Below are 19,010 nucleotides of genomic sequence, written 5' to 3'. Positions count from 1 at the left end.
ATAAAACCCCTTCCTTGGGAAGTGAAGGCAGCAGCAGCCTTGCTCCTGCCCAGAGCATTTGAGGGCAGCGTTCCTTCTGAAGGCCCTGGCAGGCTGGATCTCTGCCCCTAGGTCCCTGCGAGCCCTCCGCTCCTTCCTCGTCGGCAGTCCCCACCCACCTGCCACCTGTCCCCGTTCACTGTCCCCCTGCCCCCATGATTTCACTGATACTTTCTTGGGGAAAAAGCATCACGGTTTTTCTCCCTCCCTCCCTTCCTTTTTTAACAAAACTGACCAGTATACGAAACAATTAGAAACAAAAGGGTTTTGATAGAAACAGAGGCGGGGTCCTAACTGAGCCCAGGGACCACTGCGCACCCCTGCAGGGACTCAGCCCTCCCCTGTGTGTGTGAAGGGCCCCCTGCAGCCAGGCTGTGTGATGGCTCGGGCCCACACCCCGGAGTTCAGGGCCGTTTCTGCTCCTTGTTGGGCGCCTGAGCTTAGGCCTCAGGTGGTCACTTATACGATGCCCCTAAGGCCACCCCACCACCTGTGGAAGTTCAGAATGAGATGCAGAATCCCCAGTTCAGTGGAGGTTTTGGTTTTCTAATGTTTTTGTCCCTTTGCTCCTAGAACAGTGACTCCTAACCAGGGTGATCTTGCCCCCAGGGCACGTTACGTCTAGAGACATGATTGTAGTCAGAGCTGTGTGGGAGGGGGAGCTACTGGCGTCTAGTGGGCAGAGGCCGAGGATGCGGCCAAGCTCCGTACAGTCCGTGGGACACCCTTGCCCCCCAGCAGAGAAGGCCCAGCCCCAGTGGTCAGGGCGCTGAGGTGGAGGAACCTGTCCTAGAGGCCGTGCGGTGCTGGGAGTGGACACCGGATAGGGTTTGTGTTTATAAAGCTCTGGATCTGTGATGGGGGGTGTTCACAGCGTTTTAAATGACTCAGTGTGTGTATAGGTGCTTACGTATTTTTGTAGCAAACGTTATGTTTTATATTAGAATATATATCTGTATATGTTTATATGGCCAAAAAAAGTCTGAAAGGATGTGCACAAAAACATTCTTTCTGAATGATAAGTGTACAGAAAATTTTTGCTTCCTTTGTACCTCTCCGTACTGTGAGCCTTTCAGTGGTGCATTGGCAAAACTTTATCATCCAGAAAGCCCAGCGAAGCCTCTGCCTTTCCTGGGAGGGCTGGGGTCGGAGCACCAGTGAATCTGGCCTGTTTCTCTTCTAGGTGGCCTGGGCCTCTCCAACACCATGTACGCACGGCTGGGGGAGGTCATCAGCATGGACGGCTCCATCACCGTGACCCTGGCCGCACATCAGGCCATCGGCCTCAAGGTCAGGGGTCTGCGGTTCTGGGCGATGCTCTCTCAAGGTCTTCCAGGGTCACGCGGGGACAGCGAGGCAGCGGGCTTGCTCACTTCCTTACCAAGAGGGGAGTCTTTGGGGGTGGGCCCAGCTGTCCTGCGGCCTCGCCCCGTGGGATCAGCGCCCATTTCATACTGCGCTCAGTCCCCACACCCCCTACCCCACGCCAGCTCTCGGTGACAGTCCCGTTATTTGGGTTGTTTTTGCTCCACGGAAAAACTGAGAGGCAAGGGAGCCCTGGGCCAGGCCCCACCCAAGAGTGGTTCGCTTTGGTGCTGACCGAAGGGTGGGCCATCCTGATGTTGGCCAGACACCAGGTGTGGCTCTGGTGCCCCCGGTCCCCCGCCCGCAGCCAGGACAGGGAGGAGCTGCAGTGAAAACCCAAGTCCAGCCCCAGAGCCACGCGGGTCCTGCCGGCCTGAGCCGCCCTAGACTGTGCCCTTGAGGGGGACCCCCCAGCCTCCCCAGCAGCCCCCCATATTTCCCCTGGGGCTGATGGCTCTGAGCTCAGAATGTGTCCTCACACATAAAGGAAGCATGTTCCAGAAGGGGCCGTGTTCTGCGAGCATTTCACTCGCTCCTCCCTCCCAGCTGAGACCGGCCTATGTGTGTCTTGTCAGGGGATCCTCCTGGCCGGCAGCGAGGAGCAGAAGGCCAGGTACCTGCCCAGGCTGGCGTCCGGGGAGCACGTGGCTGCCTTCTGCCTGACGGAGCCCGCCAGGTCTGCCCTTGGGGGTCACGCGACAGTTGACGGGGTGGCGCCCTGAGGCCCTGCAGACCTTCCTTGCCAGCTCTCCTGCTTTCCTCCCTTCACCTCGCTTCCCACCCAGTGACCTTTACAGACGGCCTGACAGCCCTCCTCACGCACGATAGCACGTCCCGGCTTCACATCAGCTGAGCAGGTGGTGGGGGGTCCCCCCGTTTTGCAGGCCGTGCACTGGGATTCGGGGAGACGAGTGATCAGCCCCGAGTCCATGTCCGGATGGGGCAAGGCTGGCGGGACTCGGCTGCTGACGGCGTCCGTTACCAGCCCCTCCATGACCTCAGGAGCCGGGTGCCCCTGCACCCCGCCTCGCAGGAGCCCTGAGCCCGTCTGAGCCACAGCTCCGTGTTTACCTCCCAGAGGCTGCCACTGCCGTCCTTTCACCCAGTGTGGTGCAGCAGGGGTCGGCCAAACCCACCCGGCCACCGGCTCTTGTAAAGGGAGTTCTACTAGAACATGCCCATTTGCTTACAGATTGTGGTTGCAAAGCTGAACATATTTATCATCTGGCCCTTTGTTGTAAAAGTTGGCCAAGGCCTGTGTTAAGTACTGAAACCTTCCATCTGGGGCCCTGAAAACCGTTCTCTGTTGCCAGCGTTACTCCTCAACTGCGTTTTTCTGTCCCCAGCGGGAGTGACGCTGCCTCCATCCAGACCAGGGCGACGTTAAGTGAAGACAAGAAACACTACGTCCTCAACGGCTCCAAGGTACAGCCCCGGGGCCGTGTCGGGGTGTCTGTCCTTACTTCACCACCACGCACTGACCACTTTCCACGCACCGTGTCATCCCTTGACCACCATCTGTGGGTGATCCTCCTACTCTTTTGGAAGAAGAAACTGGCTCAGAGAGGCCACTTGGCCATCATCGCACCTGCTTCGTGGCAGGATGGGAACCAAGGCGTCCTGGTTCCAGTCTTTGGGCCTCCGTGGTGCCACCTATCTCCCCAAGCTGCTCTTGTGTGTCTGGTGGTTAATTTTTTACTACAAAATGAAACACACACAGAAGTTTTGTGTTGTGAACCTCCACCCCCTGCTCCCGGCTTCAGCGTTTGTTAGGTCGCCACCCCCTGGGCCGTGGGCCTCAGGACGGGACGGCTGGCGGCACAGCACCACGGTTACACTCACAGCTGCCGTTGGGCTCTCGCTCTCTAGTCAGCACGCACGCTTCCCCGACCGTCTCAGCCCTGGGCGGCTTTCAGCCGCCGGCCTGAGTCAAGGGCCCAATAAGCTCTGTGCGCCACGTACGTGGCGGTTTGTTGACAGGCCTCTCCCCCGCCTCCTGCTCGTCTTCCTGCCCCTTCTCCTGGCTCCCCTCTGCCTCCCTCCCACCCCAGACTGTTTCGAGCTAGAAACTGAGCCGTCTTAGGACCGCCAGCTGCCCTCCACGCGCACACGTATGCACACATACATACACACACGCGCGCGTGCGCGCGGCCACCGGTGTCTCCTGGGGACACTGGGTAGAGCCCCCGTCCCCGCTCGCGAGGGCCGGGCGGCCCCAGAGGGGCTCCCCTCCTGCCTGAGGCTTGCCGGCCGCGGGCGCCGAGCAGTGGGGTGTGGTGGCTTGATTTTCTCCAGGGCCCTTCTGCTCTCTCCTCAGGTCTGGATCACCAATGGAGGGCTGGCCAATGTTTTTACTGTGTTTGCCAAGACCGAGGTGGTTGATTCCGATGGTTCAGTGAAGGACAAGATCACAGCGTTCATAGTAGAGAGAGACTTCGGTGGAGTCACCAACGGGAAACCTGAGGACAAGTTAGGGATCCGAGGCTCCAACAGTGAGTAGTACTCAAGTGTGCGTGTGTGTGTGGGGTGGGGGAGAGAGAGATTTCGTTTTGATAAAAAGATGTCAAACATCAAGGTAAAAAGAGATGGGAAGAGGTTTGGTTCCCCCAAAGCATTTTATTGAAATCTGGTCAGGAGCGCCCCCACCGTGCAGGGCAGTCCCTGGAGCTGACTCACCAGCCCAGCAGATGCCCACCGCACCTCTCCACGTGTCGGGCTCTGGGGACTGCGAGGGGAGGTCGCTGCGGCCTCGGGGGCAGGCGGCAGGGTTCCATCGCAGCAGCCCCTGTCTTTCCCGCCTGGAACTCCTCCCCGTCCCGGCCTGCCTGTGGCCCCTGGTCAGTGCTCGGTTCACTTGAGACAACTCTCCCACAAATTGCCCTCATGAGACTCTGCCTCTTGGGTCCCTCAGTTTAGACCATGGAGTGTCAGTGCTGCAGGGGCACCACCAGGCCCATTTCCCTTTTGCAGCTTCGTCTTTGGGGACCTGGCATTCTGGATGGTGGCATTTGCCCCTGACATCTGTTCAGCATGGGTCCGGGGGCCCCGAGCTCTGACCTGGCTCTGCCACATAGAATGCATGACCTTGAACAAACTAGTTTACTTTTCTGTACTTTGGTTTTGTCACCTAAAGGAGAGGGGAGAGAACAGAACCCACCACGGAGGTGCCGTGGGAAGGCTGTGTTAGGACGGGTGTGGACGTCAGTGCACATGAGAGCGGCCCGGGCAGCTGCTGTGCTCCAGGGTCACCACCGTGACCGCGGCTGCCTGCCGAGGAGGGACCGGGCATGGCATGCTGGTGGTAGAGCTGGCTGGTGACCGAGGTGGGCCGCAGGGAACAGGGCCATGCCAGGCACTGCTGCCCCCACTGAGGTCAGGTGGGTGGTGCAGAGGCCCCGAGAGAGGGTTGAGTGGGGCAGCGTGAAGTCAGGAGGCCGGGTCCTCTCAGCAGCTGGTACTTAAGCCACAAATAGGGCCAGCGGCCAGGACGCCGGGGCCCTCGCTGCATCCACAACCGGCCGTCTGAACGCAGGTGCCGGAGAATAAAGGTCAGCGGTGCTGGCTGCCCACACGTGGCCTGGCCTGGTCTGCCTGGCCCTCAGAGGTCTGTGCCGCCTGTTGTGGCCACAGCCTGTCTGAGAAGCTGCCCTGGGACTCCGTGCCGTGGGTTCCTGAACAGGTGGGGGCTCCTCACGCAGGTCCGAGCCCCCGGGGGCCCAGCCAGGCTGTCGGCACAGGGAAGCGCCTGCTCATGCCGGCCCTGACTGTGGCCACACGGCCTGCGGTGTTGTGGGCAGGGGAGGGGGCGGCCTTAGAGCAGGAGCAGGCGGGACCGATGCCATGGATGTGCGGCCTTAGACGGGGCCCACCTCCCGGACTAGTACCCCGCTCCGGCTCCTTCCCAGCCTTCAGGCTGCACTTCAGAGAAGTGTGATAGGAGCCCTCAGTAACCCGTCATTAGCCACTCCTGCCAGCCCCCGCACCGTCCCGGGGCCGTGTTGTCACCCGCAGCGCTCCCCCCAGTGCCGGACACCTTGCACACCGTTTCATCTCCCCTAGCCGGTGCAGGCCCAGTGGCCGCGAGCCGTGTCCTTCTGTCCGTGTGTCGGCAGGCGCAGTGCAGACGGGACGGAGGGAGGAGGGGTGAACCGCGCGGCCTGCCTGCAGGCGGGCGCAGCGCCCTGCCTGTCAGCTGAGGCCCTGGGTTTGTGTTTCAGCTTGCGAGGTCCACTTTGAGAACACCAGGGTGCCCGTCGGAAACGTCCTCGGAGAAGTTGGAGGTGGCTTTAAGGTGAGTTGCCCTAGCGGCCCCGTGAGTCCCAGGCCGTCCCGTGTGTTGCTGGCCCCAGCTTCCTGTCCCCTCCTGGCTCAGAGCGGAGTAGGCTGTGCTGGCCTGGGGGGCACGTGGCCCTCTGCTGGGGCGTCAGCATAGTGGTGAGAAGTTGGCGTCCAGAAGACGGGCTGGGCCGTAGCAGCCCCGGGCGTCAGGGGCTTAGGCAGAGGTGGGCAGGTCATGGTGTCCTCTAGGAGCCTTGTGCTGGTGACCACCTGACCCCTGAGCCCGAGATGCCCTTCTCCCCTACACGGCCTGGCAGCCCCAGCTCAGGGGCTCCCACCATCCTACTCCTCAGCCGTTCCCACTGGACTCGTGTCCCCCTTCAGTCACCTTACACCACTGACCACCTGCTGCCTGAGTGGCCATGTCTCTGTGCCCCCGTGGGCCTCTGCGGGGGCGCCTCCCCAAGCCTGGGCAGTCTGGTGCTGGGGAAGCAGGTGTGTGCTCACCACGTGCTTCAGGTAGGAAGCTGAGGTTAGAGGAGAGGAAAGAAGCTGGCCGAGCCCCTTAACTACCTCCACGACTGTGGGGAGGAGCAGGTCAAGTTGGTGGAAGGGGCTGGCTCAGCGCAGAGGGCCTGGGCCTGCGCATCAGGCAGGCGCTTGCTGTGGAGCTGGTTCTCCACTCTGAACCTCAGGTTCTTCTTCTGTCGGATGGGGCCCTGACACTGAAGGGTTGCTGGGAAAGTGGGGCGCTGGCAGCAGCTACCCGACAAGTTAGTTTCTGCTCCCTTCCACTGAGGTGGAGAGAGGCGTCCCGTTCCTTTTCTGGGGGTGACTCCAAGGCCGTCTGAGAGCCGTTGCAGTGATGCAGTCACCTGATGATGGGGTGTCGGGACCGTGCTCTCGCCCAGCCCAGCCCAGCGAGGGTTGTCAGGATGAGTAACTGCAGCCCGACGCTGCCTTTTGTTGTCAGGGGAGCTCTGGCAGCACGAACAGGCACCGTCAAGGTCTGTCACCTCCTGCCCCCGGGGCCCTTGGGCTTCTCCCAGCAGGACGCCAGAACAGCGGACCCACAGCGAGCTCCCCCTTCTCTGCAGGTGGCCATGAACGTCCTCAACAGTGGGCGGTTCAGCATGGGCAGTGCCGTGGCCGGGATGCTCAAGAGACTGATCGGTAGGTGAGTTGGGACAGGAGCCCGAGGCGGTGGCCTTGCTCCCACCACACCCACCCGCTGCGGCCCAGAGGCCCTGCTGCATCCCCGGGCAGGTCAGCCTGAGCCAGGCCGCCAACAGCCTGTCCCGTCCAAGTCTGAGATCCGGGCTTCAGTTGAGGCCAGAGGACACACTTGGGCCGCCCCGGAAGAGGCGGGTTCATGTTTGCACCCTCCCCTGACTTCCTCCCACAGGTGGTGGGGGGAACGCTCTCTCGGAGGTAGAGAGGGTGCTGCCCTGACCGCTAAGGACAGAGCCGCTTATCGAACATCTGAGTGTGAGCCAGACGCTGATAAACCTGGGCGCTGACTCTCACGGGAGCCTGTCCTGCAGGTGACTGCACGGCAGTGAGCAGCGGGGTCAGGGCGGGACTCCCTGTCCCTCGGCTTTCCTTTGCCTGAGAAGTGAGAGCAGCCCCGTGGGGTTTGGTGGGCGCAGAACACCACAGCCGTCCTCACTTTGCGGGCAGGACTGCAGGGAAACGAGGGCCTTGGCTGGGTGCGGGGTGTACCTGGGGCTGGCGCACCCCTGGGTGCTCGGGGTTCAGGGCGAGGCGGCGGCGGGAAGGTTTGTTTTGGGCTCTTACTCTCATTTTACAGATGAGGAGACTGAGGCTCAGAGAAGGTAAATGATTTGTCCAAGACCATACACCCGGGTCTAAAAGCCGACCCCACTTTTCTGAGCTGCCCTCAAGGCCCAGAGGCCGCCTGGGCCTCTGCTTTCCCATCTGGAAAACTCCTTATTGCGTGGGTTTCACTCTCACAGTCAGCCTGTCCCCAAGGATACGGAGTCTCTGAGATCCCGAGGCCCAGACGTGGGGATGTGGGAGCCAGTCTACCTCCTGAGCCCACTGTGGGGCCAGTTTCTGGCTGGATCCTGCCTGTGGGAGCATTCAGAGGGCTGGCTGCAAGGGGGGTCGAGGGCAGACTTGTTGCTGACCAGACGGGAGGCTGCTGGGTCCCTTGGAGTCTTCAGGGCCGGGCCCGTGACGCAGACCGTGTTCAGCTATACACTTAGAAGCCACGGCCCTGTGGTCCAGACCGGCCACCCCCCTGCTGTCGGTGACAGACACGCGCCTGTCCCCGCCACGCAGGATGCTTCTGCAGCTCTGCCAGGGGCCTTACACCCGCATCCCGTGGGCTTTGCCACTCTCGGGGTTGTTCTTGAGGTGAAGCCGCTTGGCCCGGCTCAGCTAGTGAGAGAGAACACATGCCAGGTTCACAGCTGGTCCGACGCCAGCCCGTGCCCACCCCTGTCTACCACCGTGGGCACTGCTCCAGGGGGCTGTGCTCCTCCCGCCCCGTGCAGGGCTCTTCAGTCGCGGTGGACTGTCTTCCTGTAGTCCTACCTGAGGGTTTGGAGTGATGACGAGAGCGCCTCACTAGGAAGTCACCTCAGGACAGGTGGAGAGCCATTCTTTCTAACGCCCATTCTTCTCCAGAAATGACTGCGGAGCACGCCTGCACCAGGAAACAGTTCAACAGGAACCTCAGCGAGTTCGGATTAATTCAGGTACCGAAGGTCCAGGGCCGCATTCGTGGGCTCCACTCCATGGGCATCAGAGTGCCCTCGGGGGCCTGGACTGCCGCCTCCTGTGCGGGGAAGACGGGACGGGGCTGTGTGTCTCCGGGCTCCTTGTGCGAGTGCTGGGCCCTGGCTGGTGCTCTTGGGCAGGGGGCTCGGTCCAGCCTCCCTTCTCTGCAGGCTGGCAGGTTTGGTCTCAGCGCACACAGATTTGTGTCCTGATGGTGTTTCTTTCTCAACACGCCAGGAGAAGTTTGCCCTGATGGCTCAGAAGACTTATGTGATGGAAAGTATGACCTACCTGACCGCGGGGATGCTGGACCAGCCAGGCTTTCCCGACTGCTCCATCGAGGCCGCCATGGTGAAGGTAATCCCGGTGCCCAGGGACACGCGGCGGGAGCAGAGGACGGCCTGGCTTGTGGCCAGGTTGTCACCAGTTGATTAGCGGTCTGTAGCTAAAGGAAAAAACAGGCCCCATGTTGTGACTTCACATCCACATAAAAGAGCAGCTGGGTTCCTGGGGAAGGGCTGTCTTGTTCTAAGACCCACGTTTCGGTTTGGAAGCTTCCCTTTGTGAGGGATGTGGCCAAGGTAAATACTGCGGAGGCTTCTGGGCTTGTCCGGGGAGGGGCCGCGTTTTTGCTGCAGGGTGGATGGCAGCCCTGCTGTGGCCCCACAGTTATTGTTAGGCTGGTCTGTGGGGGTCACGCTTGAGAAAAGGAAGTGCACATTCAGAACCCACCTGAAAGGTTTGGAATTGTACGTAACAGCTTCACCGGTCTCCGTGCACTGAGCCTTCATGCCCAGTGCACTTACGTTGGCTTTACCACCTCCCCTCTTGTCACCCTAACCACCACCGTGGGAGTCACGGTGCCCTGAGTGCAGCCTCTTCTAGGGCCGAGACAAAGGCCAGGTGTGCCGGTCTCTGCTCTCAGCATGCTCACGCATGGACGCACACACACCCGCCACTCGGGGCCAGGTGTCCAGCCAAGTAGTCATGTGCACAGGAGGGGGTCTCAGGGGATGGGGTTGGGCAGGTGTGGGTCAGGCTCCCTGGAGGAGCTTTAAAAGGATGTTGGCTTCCCCGGGTGTGGAGGGGGCTGAGGGGAGCCCCTCTGGCCCAGGCAGACCCAGACTCGGGAGGGCGGGGCGCCACGCTCGAGCAGGGAGGAGGGCTTGCCTGCGGACACCCCGAGAGACCGGCAGTCAGGGCTCCTGCGGGGGTCATCTCACCCCAAAGCCCGGCTGACCCGCCCCCGGCCCGCGGCAGGTGTTCAGCTCCGAGGGCGCGTGGCAGAGCGTGAGTGAGGCGCTGCAGATCCTCGGGGGCACGGGCTACATGAAGGGCTATCCCTATGAGCGCCTTCTGCGTGACAGCCGCATCCTGCTCGTCTTCGAGGTGAGAGCCAAGCTGCCTGGCGTGGACCCCGCTCTGCAGGGGAGGAGGCTGAGGGCCTGCTGGCCGCAGTGGGAGCCTCCTGTGGGAGGCGGGGTCCTGCCTCGAACCTCCACCCCCCCCCCCCAGCCTGGGCCTCCCTCGGGCACTGCCGCAGCTGGGCAGGCTCGTCGCTCAGGGCTTTCCCAGGCGACTCTGTGCTCCAAGTGCTGCCCCTGGCGGGTCACAGGCCGCAAGTCCATTCAGTGAGTGTGTGCAAGGGATGGGGCGGGGAGGAAGGGGGTGTGGGGACCCCAGACACTCTTTCAGGGGGCCAGTGGTCTGATGGTACGGCCTGCCTGGACAACTTCTGGACACCATGAGGGTGAAGACCCAGGTGCTCCTCCTCAAAGAGGGGCTGGGTTTTCAGGAAGCAGGCTCCCTTGGCCCCCCAGTCACACCCCCGGCTCCCAGCTGCTTGCTCAGGGTCAGCGGGTGGCAGCATGGCCTAGTGGTTCCTGCACATGGGGCTGCCCCTGACCTGTGTTGCTGGCCACAGGGAACCAATGAGATCCTCCGGATGTACATTGCCCTGACGGGCCTGCAGCACGCTGGCCAAGTCCTGACTGCAAGGATCAAGTAGGTGTCACTTTCCCTGTCTGCCCCTTGGGTCTCCCTGCCCAGCAGAGCCCATCCTGGGCAGCACGGGGAGGGGCGGCCTCCTCCTGGGCTCAGGCGACGTGAGCTGGTGGGAGCACAGGGGCCAGGGCAATTAGTAACCACTGCTGGCACCCAGACCGAGGCCGCTCAGTGGGAGAATGACCTGGAAGCTGGCGTGACCCAGCTCCTAGGGGAGGGAGCACGAATGTGGCTCTGTCAGAGGAGAGGCCTGCAGCCACGTGGCCAGTGGGCACGGGGGCAGGGGCATGGGCACATAGGACCTGAGTTGGCCCCTCGGGCTTTGTGTCATCGGGGAGCAGGAAAGGGTGTCCCGCTGCCCTGGGCACCGGGCGGGGGGGGTCATGTTGCTGGAGGTGGGAGCCTGCAGTGGGGCCTCAGGTCACGGGGCGTGGGCTCTCTGCAGTGAGCTTAAACAGGGCAACGTGACCACTGTCATGGAGACCATTGGCCGGAGGCTTCAGGACTCCCTGGGCCGAGGTGTGGACCTGGGGCTGACCGGAAAGCTCGGAGCCGTGCACCCCAGTGTTGCGGTGCGTGTGCCCCCATGGGGTAGCCCCTTCCCAGGAGGGCTGTGAGCAGGGGTGTTGGGGCGGACTGGCCAGGCTGAGGAGGCCTGAGGCCCCCGTATCTGCCCTGGCCGGCCCGGGTGGGGCAGGCTGGGCACTGTGGGCAGGGGTGCTGAATGAGGTCCTGTGCCCTGGCCCCCCCCAGGACGGCGCCCACAGGCTCGAGGAGAACGTGTACCACTTTGGCCGCACCGTGGAGACACTGCTGCTTCGCTTTGGCAAGGTGCCTGGGGTTGGGGGCGGGCCACGGTCCACAAGGTGACGTTTTTGCTTAGTATTTCCTTTTGGGACCAGGCCTAGAATGGAATCTTGGTCGCCATGGTGGGCTGTCAGTCCTGGGGGCCACCTTCCAGGTGAAGAGGCCCCCTGCAGGCAGGAGGGGCAGCCCCAGCCTGGGCTCAGATCTAAGGACCTGATCTCTGAGGCCCTTGGTGCTGAAGGCGACATTAAGCACTGGCGTGTGGTCTCAGCCAGGTTTCTGGACCTGGTTTGGCCTGGGCTCCTGCCCACATCTAGACAGAGCTGAGGGAGCCAGCCTCCCACAACCCGCAGGGAAGGCAGCGGGCCCCCTGCCCCCAGGCGGCAAGTCACCACCCTGCCCTCTGTTCCCAGACCATCGTGGAGGAGCAGCTGGTCTTGAAGCGAGTGGCCAACGTCCTCATCAACCTGTTCGGCATGACGGCCGTGCTGTCGCGGGCCAGCCGCTCCATCCGCCTGGGGCTCCGGAACCACGACCACGAGGTGAGCCCCTCAGTGCCAGCTTCCTCCTGCTACGCTTTAATGAGGCCGGGGGGAGGGGGAGGGAGGGGTGAACACGGGCCCACGGCCTCCGACCTGGCCGGGCTGTGGTCCGGTGACGCTCTCAGCTCCGACGGGCAAGTCCATGCTGCTCAGGACACAGGGCCACTGCCTTCCGTTCTCCTGCCTGAGAGAGAGGGAGGGTGAGGGACAGGGGTCCAGCCCAGCGCCTCACCCATCTGCCCCCGTACCCTGCTGGTGGGGTGGGTGCTGCGTGCCCGTGTGGCCTGGGGTGAGGCTCGTCCCACAGAGGAGGGAGCTGAGGCCCAGGGCTGTACTCAGAACCCGAGGCCGAGGCTTCCGAGCCAGGCGGCCTGAGCCCGGGTACGCTGCCCGCTTCGGCAGACGGACTGAGTCCTCTGAAGCTCAGGTCAGGTGCAGGGAGGGCTGTCCTCAGGCCCAAAGACCCGGGCTCTCAGCGCGCCTCCTCTCTGACTTGGGTACTGGCAGGTTCTGTTGGCCAGTGTCTTCTGCGCGGAGGCTTATCACCAGAATCTCTTCACCCTGTCTCAGCTGGACAAGCGTAAGTGGGGGCTGGCAGGGCGTGGGGCCGATGCCAGGTGACAGTTCTGTCCTGCTGGCTGTGCACCGCCTGCTGCACTGCGTGAGCAGACGCCACCTCCTCACGCCCCGACCCCCGGCTTCCGGCTGTGGCCCGGGGTCTCACTGAGACACGTGGCGAGGCCATGGCGGCAGGAGGAGCAGCGAATCCTGTGCGGCGGGCACTGTGGGGGTGGAGAGATGGCTCCGCGGCCAGTGGGCTGGAGTCGCCAGGGATCCTTTTCTCCCTGCAGCTCAGTCACTTCCTGGCCTTCAAGGCTCCTTCACAGCGGGTGGGCTGACCGTGTTGGGAAAAGATGCTCCAGCAAGATTTCTGTTGTCACAGGGCAGAAAGGTCACGCGCCCCCCTCTCTCCCTCCCAGATGCTCCAGAAAACCTAGATGAACACATCAAGAAGGTGTCCCAGCAGATCCTGGAGAAGCGAGCCTACCTCTGCACCCACCCTCTGGACCGGACGTCCTGATGCGAAGGGACAGCGTCCCCGCTGCTGCCCGCACCTGGACTCACTCCTTCCGGAAGGTGGAGAACTTGCGTTACTGTGAGTTGGCCGTTTCTCCCAGCCTCCCCCTGACCCATGGGCACTGCTGCCCGACTGACTGACAGGGTCTCAGGCTCTGACCGGATCCAGAGCGCGCAGAACTGCTCGGACTCCAGGCCCGGAGACTTCCCGGCGGGGACGTGTCTCGGGGGGGAAAAGCCCTTCCACCGGACCACACCTTCCCCAAGCAGCAGCCTGAGAACCGCGTGCGCGTCAGTCTTTTAAATTGGGAGCAAAATGCACTTCAAACGTGTACCAGAAACGCTTAACAAGAAAGAGCATAAAACAGCAGCCGGCATTTGCCGTACTCGTCACGTGTTTGCTCAGCCTGCCTGGCCGCGAGAGCCGCCCTCTGGTGACAGCTTCCCGGTCTGTTTGTCCTCGCCCTGCGTGAAGACACACGCCCTGCGTGCTCGCACAGCTGAGGGTGGGCCTAGGCCCGAGGGTCATCAGCCCCGACATCCTTCTCAGGTGATGGGTGGGAAACCGTGTTGCTGCTTGAACGTGACGGCACGTGCTGCTCCCAGCGGGGCTGGCCTCCGCTCTCGAAGGGAGGACAAAAGGTGTCTTCCGGTGGCTCGGACAGGCCTCGGCCTGCAGCCCGGCTCCCGCTGGTCCCGGGTGTTCGTGCTGGCAGGCTCTGGCCTGCGGTCTGGCTCCTGGGTCTCTGTGCTCCAGAGCCCCTCACAGATGTCGCCCTGGCTCTCGCCTTCCTCCAAGTGTGTCATCTGCCAGGTGACAGGGACAGGCATCGGTAGCTGCGCGGCTCGGTGGGCGGGGCTGAGCCTGCCACCAGCATTTTGACAGCTCATCTTCAAAAGGTGAGCGTTTACAAACAGAGAGACTTGGGGAGTAACTTTGCAATGAAACCCCAAGTTCTCGAAGTGTTTTGTTGGTGGAAAGGCAGTGTCTTCTTGCCGGGGGCCGGGGCCGCGGGAGCCCTGGGTGGGGGCTTGGCTGCACACAGGAGCCCCGTCAGCAGCAGGTTCTCTTTGTCCAGCTGAGTTTAAAAGGGCAGGCAGCCAGTTCACTCTCCCTCCCTCGTTGAGACGGAGCTTTTCTTCCCTGTATCGTGGGGTGGGATGTCCTCGGCAGGGTGCCTGGGAGCCAGTGCTGGGAAGGGGCACGCCCGGGCCCCCTACAAGTGGTGGAAGACCTTGGGCAGCCCCAGAGCCCGGGGCCTGTCAGCCCTTCCTGCTGTCTCACAGGGCTATTACAAGTGGCCTTGGGAATTGGGGAAGGAAGGAAACCCATGGTGTATGGCTCCCCAGGGAGACCTGTTGCCAGATCAACTCAACTCTCTTCCTGAGCAAAGGTTCTGGCTCTGTTACTAGATAAATTGGGTTCTCTGTCAACCTATAAATGATTTTGTGGTCCCTCTTCCTAAGCAGAGGGGTGACAAGGACTTGGAGGGGCTGGTGTAGCCAGGCCTCTCCCCCCATGGGGGGACAGCTGGCAGTGTCTTGGAGCTGGGAGGCAGCCCGATGGCCCCATTGAGGCCCGGAGCCTCTGCCCCCAGCTGTTGGCCTGGCCTCCAGGGACCAGCCATGGGTCTCAAAGCCCTTAGACCCATCTTCCAACTTCTCCCTTTTATAGCTAAGAAACCAGGCCCAGAGCAATGAAGGGCCCTGGCCATAGCACCCAAGTTAGCAGTACTGCTGGAACCAGGGTCCAGGTGTCAGAGTCCCACCCTGACTCCTGCTGCCCCAGCACGGGATGCGTGGCGCTGAGACACGGTGCTGTGCAGAGGGAGGGGGGCGCTGAGTTCCTGCCGACGGCAGCGGGGACTCAGCTTGGCAAGGGTGTCAACTGGTACCTGCTCTGGGCTTCGGGGCTGGAGGAGGGGGCGGCTCCAGGAACTGCGGTGGCTTCTTGTACAGCTCGAAGTCCTGGTGGCGCCGGTCCCAGCTCCACCTCTCCCGGGGCAGCACCGGCGCCAGCACGTTAGTAAACAGCGCCTTTTCCCTCCACTCCTGAGCGGCGAGCAGGGCGTCAGGAGGGGGCCTGCACGTGCCCCTCCCGGGCACCGCCGCTCCCCCAGACCCACCTCTGCCGGGGCGCCGATGGCTGGCAGCCCGAGGTGCTCGGTGCTTTCAACCCGGTGAAGGCCCGTCACCTGGAAGCCAGTGGGCGTGAGCCAGGCCTGGCGGGACTTCCTCTTGGCTTTTCTCTCCTCTTCCTCCGAATCCTGAGGCTCCACCATGGCTGAGAGGTAGTTCTGTGAGTACGTGAATCTCTTCCTTGGCTCCTGAAAATGAGTGCAAGTGCGGATGGAAAGGCCGGCAGCAGAGCTCAGGTCTCCAGGGAGGGGCAGGAACAGCGGGGGCCACCGATGGTTCCCGACGGCGTAGGGGGCAGGCTGCTTCACCCTGCAGCAGCCCCACGAGGGTCACGCCTTTGTCCCCTCGGACTGAAGCTTTTCTGATGCTCTTGCGGACTGGAAGCCGGAGCCCAGGCTTCTCCCTCGGTGGACAGCTGCTTTTCACCAGCAGCAGTGAGAGTCTGCCTGGGGCCGGGAACCTGGGAACGCCTGCAGCCACGCACACCCTGCCCAGCGTCCCCCGACCCTGGAGATGCCCTGCAGCCCCCCAGGCGGTCTGGTCAGAGAGGACACAGGAGCGCGCTGGATCAGCCCCGCGCCTCCGTCCCGGCTGGGGGGGAGGCGCTGGGCTGCTCCCCGCCCCCTGCGCCACGCCCGTCACTCACCTTGGCCATCTGCCGGTACAGCTCCTTCCTGGCCAGCTCTGTGGAATTCAGGGTCTGGATGCTGTAGTTGTGGACCGCGTCCTTGGCCGGGGCTGAGATCTTGATCACCTTCACCGCAGGCTTGGGAGGCTTCTTGCTGACCTGGTAGGCTCCCGTGATGTTTTTCTGGAGAAAGAGACACCAGTCATTCCCCACATGAGGCCCCTCACCACCACCTGCCAGTGTGTATCCAGCAAGAAGGCCTCGGGGACGGAACTGCGGGCCGGGAGCTGCCTGTGCGTCACAGGACCCTGGCAGCCCGCACCGTCCACGGTGGACTCAGGACCAGACGCCGGAGCTGCGACTGGAACACGCAGCACCTGGCGAGTGGAATCCTCAGGGGTAGAAGTGGGAGGCGCTGCGGCTGTCGTGGTTCACACGGGTACAAACGCAGCACACGCGTGACCTGACGCCATGAGGACAGCCACCGCAGCCGGGGTCGCCGGAGTGCTGAGCGTGCGGGGCGGGCCACCCTCTTCTCCCCGGAGCCCAGAGATGGTCTGCCGGTTTCCTTTGGGAGTGAAAACAGCACAGAGGGAAGAGAGAGGAGAGAGAAAGGTGGGCGGGAGGAGGGCGAGCTGCCACGCGTCCTCACTTGTTCACAAGCAGCGCAGCCCGCGCTCCATTCACCTGTTAATGTTGGCAGCATAACCATTTTTTTTGCTGTAAAACAAAAACACCTAGCTCAAGACGGTGACTTTGGCTCATATGTAAACTCTGTCTTCAGGCTGAAACCAACGTCTTGACTTTGGATCTTTGAGGAATTTCTGCAAGAGAGTACAAAGTAACTGACTCACGCACGTGAGAGAAAAGACTGTCAGGCAACGGGGACTGAGGCAGAGGCAGCCCAGGGTCCTGGATGAGGGGCTCAGGCCTTCGAGTGCCTTCCAGGAGGCTGCTGGGCCGTCTAAGCTCAGACCCTGTCGAGGCCCACACGTGGCTTCAGTCAGAATATTTAACGTTTTGTCCAGTGTTTCTAGTTGTCCTCAGTGGGAGGGCTGGTCTGAATTAGCCAGTCCGCTGTTAATAAAAGTGGAAGCCCGCGCCTTCCCAACCCCAGAGCTGGGGGGTTACAGCCTCGGGAGACGGCCCGCCTCCACGCTGCTGCCTCCAGGTTGAAGGTTGCAGTTCCGACCAAAACAGATACTTGGTAAAGTGAAAACAAACAGTGGGCAGCAGTGTGACCTGAATGCCTGGGGTTCTCTGCCCTGGCGCCGACCCGGGGCTGAAGCCTGCGGGGGAGCCCGGACTCAGAGCCACAGTAACTAGTGTGCTTCACCTAAGAGACCACGGACTGGACAGATGAAGCCCAATTACTGGAAGGAATGGGACTGAAATTTAAGATAAATAAAATCATTCTTAAAAGGCAGGTGAAGATATTAGCAATACGAGGCAGAGGGAGACCGAGAAGAAGAAATACCGGAGCCGACACAGCACAGGGAGGGAGACGTGCCGCGGAGCGAGCCAGGGGCCTGGAGAGTCAGCCTGACTCTGCTCCCAGGAAGCAGCCTGGAATGAAAAGGCAAATTACAAACCTGGGTTTAGAGGTTGAAAACAGAGGTGGCAACGTCACAAAAGGAGGGGAAAGTGAGATCAGGAAAGCTTGAAGAGAGAATGCGCGTCAGAGCAGATGAGGAGATCCCCATGCCTGGACACGCTGCTGACGAAATGCGAGGCAGCAGAGGGAGCCTGCGGACTTCCAGAGAAGGGGCGCAGGCCACCTGTGGAAGGCGGCGTCGGGCCGGCCTCAGCTTCTGCAGCAGCAGCACAGGGCGCGGGATAAAGGCCTTGAACCTGGGAGTCCACGCCCAGCCCAGCTGTCCTTCGCCTGTGAGCGCCCAGCCCCAGGTGCCCGAGGCCCTGGGAGGTGTTACCCGAAGGCCTTTGGAAATACGCTTGGAAGAAAACGCAACGTGGAGGAGAAAGTCTGGGAGCATTTGGGCAAAACTAGCAAGCAAGGGTGTCCAGCATCCTTGTAAAGTTTTGCCCAAAAAGGACCAGAGAGTAAAATGTGTCTAGCGCTGAAGTCCTAGCGACTTTATACAAAATGGGGGGGGGCACAGTACAAGGCTTATAAGGGCTACTTGTCTTACAGAGGAAACTAATATAAAACAGAAGCTTCAGAACTCAGTAGGAACACATTAAAATGAACATGGTCCTTCAGGTAACCACATTAAAAACAGACAGAATGTACAGCTTTTAAGTAATCGGCAGAAGAAAACTTGCTCCTTACAAAGGAAGCAGGAGGGGAGGTTTAAAAGAAAAGAGGGGCCAGCAAAGCCCAGCCCGACCGCGGCCCCGGGAAGTGGGCTAAGCTGGCCCCCGGAGGGCTCTCAGCTCACGGGTTCCTGGTAGAGCTAACAACATGCTGTGTATTGTTTTTAACTGCTTTAGACAAAAAGGTAGAGGTTTGACATTAAAGGGAGGATTACACCAAGTGAAATAAGACAGAAAAAGACAAGTACTGTATGATCTTATTTAGTTGTGGAATCTAAAAAAACAAGCCAAAAAAAAACAAACCCAGCACAGTCATAGAAAAAGCAGATGGGTGGTTGCGGGGATTGGGCGAACAGGTGAAGGTGGTTAAAAGGTGCCAACTTCCAGTTATGAGACGAGGCCTGGGGACGCGGCGTGCCGCGTGGTGACTGGCGTTAACACTGTGCGCGCGTCTGAGTTGCTAGGAGAGTAGCTCTTAACGCAAGGGAAGAACAGTGGCGCCGCGGCCGTGGGCGGTGACTTACGGGGCGATCGTTGCGCAGTATGTACAGACAGCAGCCAGGCTGTGCGCCTGAAGCCAGGGTCATGTGTCAGTTCTGTCTCAGCTAAACAAAAAGGTTAGCACGTACCAGGAAACGGGACCCAACGGTTAGAACCAAGCGAAGAGGCAGACGGTAGAAGGAGAACCGAGGAATTCAGACACTGAAATTCTCAGACCAGGACAGTGAAATAACTATGATTAATATTGTGAAGAAAATAAATGGAAAGGCTTAGGATTTAAACCAGGTATTTGGAATCTACAGAAAAATCAAGTGGAAATCTTAGAATTGAAAAACTTTGTTGACATTATGATTCACTGGGTCAGTTAACAGGACTGCGAACAGGACTGTGAACACACTGCAGAAGAAAAGACGCATGAGTCAGAAGATGGATTGTTGGAAATGTCCAGATTGAAGCACAAAAAAGAAAAAGAAAAGAGAAAGTGCGAGATACAAGATGGAGGTTATAGTGACAGTATCTGACTTGTCATGAGGACCCCAGGGGGTGGGAGAGAGGGCTGGACTGTGAGCAGACGGAGTATCTGGAGAGAAACACTGACCTAGAACTTTTAA

At 61.0% G+C, this 19,010-nt stretch overlaps 2 protein-coding genes across 3 annotated transcripts in view; one reads left to right on the top strand and one right to left on the bottom strand.

Moving 5' to 3' along the window:
- ACAD9 (acyl-CoA dehydrogenase family member 9) overlaps positions 1-13,250 on the top strand; it is a 29,786-nt gene extending 16,536 nt beyond the window's left edge. For both annotated transcript variants that reach the window (XM_031471033.2, XM_031471032.2), the window contains exons 4-18: positions 1,223-1,329; positions 1,980-2,080; positions 2,751-2,829; positions 3,722-3,896; positions 5,622-5,695; positions 6,780-6,855; positions 8,335-8,405; positions 8,665-8,784; positions 9,688-9,816; positions 10,352-10,431; positions 10,877-11,003; positions 11,185-11,262; positions 11,652-11,780; positions 12,288-12,360; positions 12,761-13,250. In XM_031471033.2, the coding sequence (XP_031326893.1) occupies positions 1,246-1,329; positions 1,980-2,080; positions 2,751-2,829; positions 3,722-3,896; positions 5,622-5,695; positions 6,780-6,855; positions 8,335-8,405; positions 8,665-8,784; positions 9,688-9,816; positions 10,352-10,431; positions 10,877-11,003; positions 11,185-11,262; positions 11,652-11,780; positions 12,288-12,360; positions 12,761-12,861 (1,497 nt within the window). In that variant the 5' untranslated portion in view covers positions 1,223-1,245 and the 3' untranslated portion in view covers positions 12,862-13,250. The remainder of the gene's footprint in view (positions 1-1,222; positions 1,330-1,979; positions 2,081-2,750; positions 2,830-3,721; positions 3,897-5,621; positions 5,696-6,779; positions 6,856-8,334; positions 8,406-8,664; positions 8,785-9,687; positions 9,817-10,351; positions 10,432-10,876; positions 11,004-11,184; positions 11,263-11,651; positions 11,781-12,287; positions 12,361-12,760) is intronic.
- CFAP92 (cilia and flagella associated protein 92 (putative)) overlaps positions 11,777-19,010 on the bottom strand; it is a 51,576-nt gene continuing 44,342 nt past the window's right edge. The window contains exons 13-16 of the mRNA XM_064496173.1: positions 15,643-15,807; positions 14,984-15,184; positions 14,753-14,909; positions 11,777-11,964 (exon numbers count right to left, since the gene is read on the bottom strand). Of these exons, the coding sequence (XP_064352243.1) occupies positions 11,930-11,964; positions 14,753-14,909; positions 14,984-15,184; positions 15,643-15,807 (558 nt within the window). The 3' untranslated portion in view covers positions 11,777-11,929. The remainder of the gene's footprint in view (positions 11,965-14,752; positions 14,910-14,983; positions 15,185-15,642; positions 15,808-19,010) is intronic.

This window comes from Camelus dromedarius, chromosome 17, assembly GCF_036321535.1.
Source record: "Camelus dromedarius isolate mCamDro1 chromosome 17, mCamDro1.pat, whole genome shotgun sequence".
Lineage (NCBI taxonomy): Eukaryota > Metazoa > Chordata > Mammalia > Artiodactyla > Camelidae > Camelus > Camelus dromedarius.
This window is presented reverse-complemented; position numbering and strand designations above follow the sequence as displayed.